Source organism: Dermochelys coriacea, chromosome 4 (genome assembly GCF_009764565.3).
Source record: "Dermochelys coriacea isolate rDerCor1 chromosome 4, rDerCor1.pri.v4, whole genome shotgun sequence".
Classification (NCBI taxonomy): Eukaryota; Metazoa; Chordata; order Testudines; family Dermochelyidae; genus Dermochelys; species Dermochelys coriacea.
The window spans coordinates 145,573,598-145,582,172 of record NC_050071.1 but is presented as its reverse complement, the minus strand read 5'-3'; the positions used below and the strand labels follow the sequence as shown (position 1 = coordinate 145,582,172).

At 64.8% G+C, this 8,575-nt stretch overlaps 1 protein-coding gene across 1 annotated transcript; it reads left to right on the top strand.

Moving 5' to 3' along the window:
• The first annotated feature begins 955 nt into the window (after positions 1-955).
• Positions 956-5,146, top strand: LBX2 (ladybird homeobox 2). The gene is made up of 2 exons (XM_038400324.2): positions 956-1,663; positions 4,603-5,146. Exons 1-2 carry the CDS (start codon positions 1,339-1,341, stop codon positions 4,965-4,967), a joined length of 690 nt encoding a protein of 229 aa, XP_038256252.1. The 5' UTR covers positions 956-1,338; the 3' UTR covers positions 4,968-5,146.
• The last annotated feature ends 3,429 nt before the right edge of the window (positions 5,147-8,575 follow it).

The following is an 8,575-nucleotide window of genomic DNA, read 5'->3' as shown; positions in this document are numbered from 1 at the left end:
CCCTGCGGGCAAAGCCCGGCCCGGCCCGGGCCGCCCCCGGGCCCGGGCCAGACGGGCCACCACCGGGGAGGCTGACAAGGACCCGGAGCCCCGGCACCAACCAGCCAACAGCCGGGAGCCCCGCGTCCAGCTAACCCCGGCGGAGGCCAAGCCAGGGCCCCGCCGGAGCAAGGCGGACAGCGGCTTCCAGGAGCCTCCGGACAAAGCCGCTGCGGCTAAGGGGCGAGCGCCTGAGCCCAGACGGCCCCGATCCCGCCCCTGGACGCTGGGGTCCCCGGGGCGCCTGGCCCAGCCCGGCTCCGCTCGCCGATTTGTCGGTAACGGCCCGAGAACAGCAGGGGCCACCAGCCAGGGTCTGCCCGGCCCGCCCCGCCCGCGCTGGCTCCCAGGACAGGGACGGTCGCCCCGGCACGAGCCGCTTGTGACCCCAAGGTCAGCAGCGCAGCCGGGCGCGCTGGGACCCGCTGCCCGCGGAGCCCCGGGGGCGAGCACAGCTCCCATCCCGCCGCCAGAGCCGGCCCGGAGTGCTCAGGCGCTGGGCGTGTGCGGAGCCCGGCCCGGGGTAGCGGGTCCCCGGGGGCCCGGAAAGCGAGGCCGCCCACAGGCGCCAGACCGAGCTCCCGGCACCTAGTGGGGCTCAGCCGGACAGAGCCGAAGGGCCTGGCCGGGCGCTTTGCGGCTCCCAACCCCAGCCGCGCCGTGAGCTCTGGCCGGCGGTACCGCCGCGGAGGGGGGCCCGTGCGCTCTGCGGGGATCCCAGGCCAAGAGGCCGCGGGTTCGGGCTTCCGACCAACTGGGTCGCTTGTGTCTGCAAAGGGCTTCTTGGGCCTGCGCCTCGGGGACCCCCGCCCGCAGCGGGGCCTGCGCCTCGGGGACCCCCCCCCCGCAGCGGGGCCTTGGAAGAGGGGTTCCCCTCCCACTCCCAAACTTTGCTAACACTCCAGCTCAGGCTCCTCCTACCCCGGTGCCCAATTAGTGACTCTGGCCCTGTCCCTTTAAGGCTCCAGCGCCGGGCCAGCCAGGGGGAAGCTTTGGCTAGAACTGAACTCTCCGAATCAGCAGTGACTCGTTAGCGGGGAGCGGGGGGGGGGAGCCCCGGAGCTGGGAGCCGGGCGCGCCGGTCCCCGCGCCGCCCTCGCTCCTAGGCCCCCGCCGGGGGGACTCGGGGAAGTGTGAGAGTTGGCAGCAGCAGGAGTGGGGAGGAGGCTGGGAGCCCAGGAGCGGAGTCTCCTGGGGGGACCCGGCCCCATGGCCCGGGGGGGCTGCTGAGCCCCTATCTGGCGGAGGACGCGGAGCCAAGAGCCCGGGGGCGGGCGGACGCACCCCTCTTTTGGGGCCATGATCTCCGCCAAGGAAGGGAAGGCGGCGGGCCCCCTCTTGTACCCCGCCGGCCACGAGAGGCGGAGGAGCCCGCTGGACCAGCTGCCGCCCCCGGCCAACTCCAACAAGCCGCTGACCCCGTTCAGCATCGAGGACATCTTGAGCAAGCCGTCGGTGCGGAAAGCGTCCTGCGCCCCCTCGCCCCGGCTGCTGGACAAAGCGGCCGGCTCCGGAGCGCCCCGGAACGGCGTGCCCGCCCCGTCCTCCCCGCTCTGCGCCCTGGAGGAGCTGGCCAGCAAAACTTTCCAGGGGCTGGAGATGAACGTGCTGCAGGCTGCGGAAGGTACCGGGGCGCGGCCGGGGCGGGACGGGGGCCCGGGGAAAGCAGGGCCAGGGCCAGGGCAGCCCCCCCCATGGGCTCCGGGCCCTGCCCGCTCCCCAGCCGGGCCTTGCCGACTCTGGCTGCCAGGCGGGGAGCACCGCGGTGACCCGGCCGGCCCCTGGGAGAAGGGAAGGGGAGGCGGCCCCGAATTCCGCCGGGCTCTTTCCGGGACCCTGGCGGCCCCGCGGTCCCCCCGCCCGGGGCCCGGGACACTTTGGTCCCGGAGAAAGCGAAAGCGCCCGGGGCAGGGGAGTTCCTGCAACCGCCAGTAAGGGTGAAACCGGGCCGGGCTGGGGCTGCAGCCAGAGCTGCCGGAGAACGAAATGGAGCCCGGGGCAAGAAACCCCCAAGCTGGGGAAAGTCGCAGGGACCGGGGCCTGCGCGCTTCGAGCGGGAAAGCGAGAGAGACGGGGCTGAGTTTTCGAGATCCTCAGCCGGGGGGTTCGTGTACCCCGGGGGTACGCAGGGGACTGCCAGGGGGACAACAACTCTCTAGAGATTTGCCCAGTTGTACAACAGGCGACAATAAAAGCACCAGACAACGGCTTGTTTATGCCGCTATACACTGAAATGTAAACGCCGTATTTCTAGTCCAACGGATTTATTTTGTAATTCCGTGGTAACAATGAGGAAGGCAGCCATTGTTCGGTGCCAGTGCGCGGGGACACTTCTGTATCCTTAGCTCTGGCTTTGGAATTTGGGGTGCCCCAGACAAATCAGACTCCGGAGCGGTTCAGTGGCGGGGAAAGGTTGCGAGCCGCTGTCTTAGCTTGCGCCGGTGCTGGTCTGCGTGGAAGACTCCTTCCCCGTTTCCTAGACTGACCGACCCACGGATAACCAGACAGACCGACCCAGACAGACGGATCCCAGCGATGTCTGTGCAGCTGCCGAGCGCTTCTCCGCGGGGCTGGACGCTCCCAGCGCGAAGGAATGAGCGGCAGGTTCCCGTTTCGGTTTACACAGACATTGTTACCATTATTGGAGCGGTTAAATAAATACTCCGCGTGTCTCTGGGACAAAGTTTTGTTCCGCAGCCCGTGTGAGAACACAGAGATTTACACTAACGGGTGCTGGAATCCGCTCTCCCGGAGGAGCGGTGCGAAATGCGGGCTCTGAATTTGCGGTCAGAGCCCCGCGTATTACAGCAAATTTTCGTTTTTTTCTGAGACACGCACAATTATATCATCCGAACAGAGACCGGCGTAACTGGCTGTACGAGCAGCCGGGGATGCGCCGCCAAGGAGCTGCAGCAAATAGGTGAAATCCCGCGCGAACCCGCATTCTCTAGTTTATTTCGGACTTTCCACCTGGCACACCTAATTGACCCAGGTCGCGGGAAATGTGTGATTCGACTCAGCTCGCGGGGTGCAATGAAACTATCCAAACCACTGGCAGACACCGGCCAAGGGGTGTCTAAAATCGTTTCTTCCGCAGGACCCGTTAAACTCATACGAACCATTGAGTCCTGGTGTGTTTTCCCGCTTGCGGATTTACAGGCACAGGGGTGTGTATTTACTGAATCGGAGCAAGCACATTTCTGGCGAGAAATCCCCGTGCGCGCCTCTCCGAAAGTTCAAAAATAGACTCGAATGCGCCCGACCTTTTCAGACAATCCGGTCCCCGCGCACCGGTCTCCGTTCCTACGCCCCAGCGTGTCTGTTTCGTCCACACTGGAGCGCGTTATCGGGACAGACGCATTTCCTAAGCGACAGAAAAGACCCAATATTCGTTATTCTACACAAATGCGTCTCAGATCGTCAGCCTGGGGCCCGTTACCAGTGTGCGCCGCGCCGCTCTGTGGGGTGCCCGGGGACGGTCAGGGGCAGAAGCCACCGCAGTGGTGTCCTCGGGGAGATTTTACTTCCCAAGTAAAGGCGCCCGGGTTTCTAAAACGGAAGGAAGACGCGGAAACTTGCGGGCTGTTTTAAACCCGCCTGTGTCTCTAAGCCAGGAGATTTTCGTTTCAGAGTCGGCGAATACACGCGCGGATTGTAACCAGCGCCGCGATCGCTGTGTGCTAGAGCACAAATCGAGCTTCGCCGCCGGCCCGGTCCCCGCAACCCCCAGCCCCGGCTCGCTCCCCGCATTGCTCCCGCGCCCTGCCTGTGTCCGGCTTACAGGGCTGCGGTGCGTGGACTTGAACCCGCGCGGAGAAGAGAGTTTCGCAGCGGGGAAGCTGCCGGCCGGGAGTGTCTGTGTCAGTCTGGGACGGGCCGGGAGATTTCGGGTCACTTCAGTGTCTTCGCCTAGTTTGTCTCCAGTTGCCCGCGGCCCCTCGCCGCTGGCCCGGCCTCAGCCCGAAGGACAATCCGCGGGCTGCCTGCAGGGCCAGATCCGCCGCTGCTGCGAGCTGCCCCAGCCCCGGTGAAGTCCAGGGAGCGGGACAAGTCACAGCAGCCGGCTCTGCCCCTGGCAGCGGGTGCGGGGTACAGCCCCGAGCGCTACAGAATGGAGCCGCTCCCCGGGACCGCGGGGTTCATGGACAGGCCTCGGGGCTGCAGGGGAAAAAGGGCCGAAGCGCTGGGTCCCCCTCAAACGGGCAGAGGGAGGCCGTGGGTGCGAGACTCCAGCGCCGGCGGGGCCCTGCCCCGGTTCTCCTGCCCGCCCAGCTCCCCCCCTCTCAGCTGCTTTCCCCGTCCCGGATATCTTTGTTCCCCAAAGAGCGGGGGAAGGGGTTTCTTCTCCCCCCCAGCCGAAATGAGCCCGGGCTGTGAGATGCCTTATCTGGGGCCGAGGGGCCAGGGCAGCGTGTGGGGGGCTCGCAGGCTGCGCCACAGGGAGCCAGACCCGCGTCCCCATGGCCGCGGGGCGCCGAGGAAAAGGCCCCGGCTGGGGGCGGGTACAGGGAAGGTGCCCCCGGACAGCAGCCGCCCTGACCGCCTCTCCCTCTCCCCTCGCAGGTCGCGACCCGCTGGGCGCCTTCGGGCCGCGGCCGGCCTCCAAGAAGCGGCGGAAATCGCGCACGGCCTTCACCAACCACCAGCTCCACGAGCTGGAGAGGCGCTTCCTCTACCAGAAGTACCTGGCGCCGGCCGACCGCGACCACCTGGCGCAGCAGCTGGGGCTGAGCAACGCGCAGGTGATCACCTGGTTCCAGAACCGCCGCGCCAAGCTCAAGCGGGACCTGGAGGAGATGAAGGCCGACGTGGAGTCGCTCAAGAAGCTGCCGCCGGCCGCCTTGGAGAGCCTGGCGGGCATGGCCGAGCTCGGCGAGCCCCCAGGCCCCGAGCCCTGCTCTGAGGAGGAGATCGAAGTGGACGACTAGGGGCAGGGGCCGAGCGCCCGGGGCTTGCGGCAGGGAGCCCCCAGGCAGCCGGCTTGGGGGGCCGGGCCGGGCCGGGCCCCCTGCCTGCGCCCCTCTGTACTGAGAGCCTGGGACTTACCAAATACACCTCACTGAGGGGGGAGCCCCCTGTGCCTACCTCCCCCCCCGGGCGCGGGAACCCTTCCTCCCGCCTACCCCACCGAGCGCGGGTACCCTTCCTCCTGCCTACCCCCTCCTCTTGCCCCCTCCCCCGGGGCGCGGGATACCCTTCCCCGACCCCATCCCTGCCTATCTTACCCTACCCACACACACCCGTGCGTGCCCGCCCCCGGGAACGAGTACCCCTGCCTACCTCTCCTTCTCTTCCCCCCCAGGCGTGCGGTACCCTTTCCCTACGCCACCCACACCACTCCGCCTTTCCTACCTATGCCCCTTCTCCTCACCCCCGGGCACGGGTACACCCCACCCCCGCCTTGCCTCCTCCCCGGGCGCGGGGTACCCACCTCCCTAGACCTGACCTGCCCCCCGCCCTCTCCAGTCGCCCTCGCGGGGGAATTGGTGCAATTTTATTTTATTTTATTTTATTTTATTTTATTTTATAGCGTCGTCTGGTCCCGTCGGGTGTGTCCGTATCCCTCGGCTGCTCCGTGCCGCGGGCTGGGGGGGGGAGCCCTGGCCTGGGGGGAGCGGCTCAGTGAGAACAGGGGGCTCCGGGAGTCGTGAAAGGAACAATGGGGTGCGCCCGGCCCCCCTCCGTGGTCCGCAGTTCCGGCCCCTGCTCCTGGCTCTCCCCGCGGGCCCGTCCCCCCTCTTTTGGGTGTATATAGTTTGAATAAAAGGAGACACCTTATTAACAGCAGGGTGCGGGCCTTATTGCTGCCGGGCGAGAGGCAGTTTCGGACCGGGGTGACCGTACGGAGAGGGGGCGGCCCCCCAAGGCCTGAGTCGGACCCTTCCCCCGCGGCATCGGGCAGCGGCCGGCTCTCCACGCGGTGTCGGCTCCGCGAGCGATTCGATTAGGAGCCGGCCAGGCTCCATATGGTTTGCGAGTCGCCGCAGCACCGCCAGGCGGGTGATTGATCCGGTGGGGGGCAGCCCCCCACCCCACCCCGCATCTGCTGCCGGCCCCGGCGGGGCGGGGGTAGCTGTGGACCCACCACGGGCTCCCCCCGCCTTTGTCCAGCCGCGGCCCATTGGTAGCACTTCGCAGATCAATCGGCGGCTGTTTGGGGGGGGGGCGCAGCCAGCGGGGGTGTCAAGGCCCTTTGTTCGCCCCCTCGCGGCAGGGGGAGCGGGCGGGCCTCAGCCAAGCTTCGCGGGCCCCCCGGGAGGGGATCAGAGCGCCCTGGGGCGGCTCCCCCGGAAATCAGAGGCCCCCCATATCAGAGCCCCCCCAGACCAGAGCATCCTGGGGCCGGCCCCCCCGCGGAGATCAGAGCACTCAGGCCCCCCCTGTCACTTGTCTATGGCCCCTGCCTAGGAGGGAAGGATCTCCCTCCCCCTCAGATTCCTGCTGCTCCCCCCCACGCCCCCGCCCCCGCCCTGACGTGACCGTCCCTTTCCTATTGTTTCTCTTTCTGGCTGTCGTGGCTCCAGCCCCTTTGTTCTCTCTGGCTTTGTTGCTGGGCTCTGCTAACCGAGCTCCTTCTCTGCTCCCCTGGCCCAGGAGAGCCCCCCCCCCCGACCCCCACCGTTTGGTGGCCAGACCATGGGGCAGGCGGTGCCGGCAGGGCCGTGGCTGGGCTCTCACAGCTGGGCCGGTGACCAATGGCCCGTGGGACTCACACATGGCCAGCGGGATGGGGGTGCACCAGGGAGCCACAACCCACTGGCCTCAGCCAGCCTTGGCTCGGAGCGGAGGTGAACTGGACAGAGGACAACGGGCCTCAGGCTGGCCCCAGTCGCCAGGAGTCACCCCAGGCTCTGCGGGCAGCCCAGGGGAAACTGAGGCTGCTGCTCAGTTAACTGAGTGACCTCAAAGCTGTGCGGCGTGGCAGGAGTTGGCGCCTGGGCTGGCTGCAGGCTGCAGGACAAGGCCCCACGAGGACCTGTGCTTGGGGGGCTCTAGCTCACCCTTCCTGCTCTGTTCCCGCCCCGGCCCCCTTCTGGGGGCTTCTCCAGGCAGGGAGTCCTCTTTCCTTCACAGGAAGTGCAGCTGTTCCCAACATACTAGGGCGTGTGTGTGTGGGCTTCAGGGTGTGTGTTAACGTGCATGTCAGTGTGTGCGTCAGTGCCTGTGTGTCAGTGTCTGTCAATGTGTGTGTCTCAGTGTGTGTGGTGTGAGTGCATGTGTGTGTGTCAGGGTGTGTGTGTGTTTCAGTGAATGTGAGTGTGTCAGTTTGTGTGTGTTACTGAGTGTGATTGTGTCAGAGTGTGTGTCAGTGCATGAGTGTGTCAGTGTGTCTGGGTTTGTGTCAGTGCATGTGTGTCAGTGTGTGTCACTGAGTGTGATTGTGTCAGATGTCTCAGTGCATGTGTGTGTCTATGTGTGTCAGACTGCATGTGTGTCTGTGTTACAGTGAGTGTGTGTGTTAAAGTGCATGTGTGTGTATCTCTGTGTGTGTGTCAGTGTGTCACTGAGTGTGATTGTGTCAGAGTGCATGTGCCAGTGTGTGTGTCAGTGTATGTGTGTGCATCTGTGTCTGTGTCTCTGTGTGTGTCAGACTGCATATGTGTCCAGCTGTATGTCTGTGTGTGTCTGTGTCACTGTGTATGTGTGTGTCACAGTGTGTATGTCAGTGTGTCTGTGTGTGTCTAGATGTATGTGGCTGTGTATCAGTATATGTGTGTCTGTGTCTGTGTATGTCAGTGGGTGTGTCTGTGTCAACGTGTGTGTTGGTGAGTGTGTGTCAGAGTGCATTTGTCCGTGTGCGTGTGTGCCTCTGTATCAATGTGTGTGTGTTTCAGTGGGTGGGTGTCACTGGTGTGTTAGTGCATGTGTATGTCACAGTGTGCATGTGTGTATGTCAGTGGGTCTGTATCTGTGTCAATGTGTATATGTGTCAGAGTGCGTGTGTGTCCATGTGTGTGTGGCGGTGTATTAGTGTGTGTGTATTTGTGTCTGTGTGTCAGTGGATGTGTGTCATTGTGTACTTGTGTGTGCCTCAGTGTCTGTGTCAGTGAATGTGTATCAGAGTGCATGTGTGTGGCTGTGTATTAGTGTGTGTGTGTCAGCATGTGTGTGTGGCTGTGTATTTTTGTGTGTGTCTGTCTGTCTGTCCCTTGACCTGCAGCAGACACTCCTGTGGCTCTGTGCATGCAGCGGGTGGAAGGCAGGGCAGGGAGCAGGTTTCTGGGGGATGCGTTAGGATAACCGCATTACTGCAGCATGGGCGGCAGAGGGCCACGTTCCAGCCCCGCGTGATGGATTAAGTCTGGCACTGTTTCTATCTTGTCATGCCAAAAAAGTGATTTCAATTGAATTGGGAGCCCGGAGCCCTTATGCAATACACATGTGCGTTCCAGCAGGCCCCTCCCACGCACTGCGGCCACTGGGGTGCCCCCTCCCTCAGCTGCTCTCCCCCGGCACGGGCCTGGGGACACCTGGCTGGCTGGCTGGCAGTGATGTGCCAGCACAGAGTGGTGAGGTCACGCCAAGCCCTGCACAG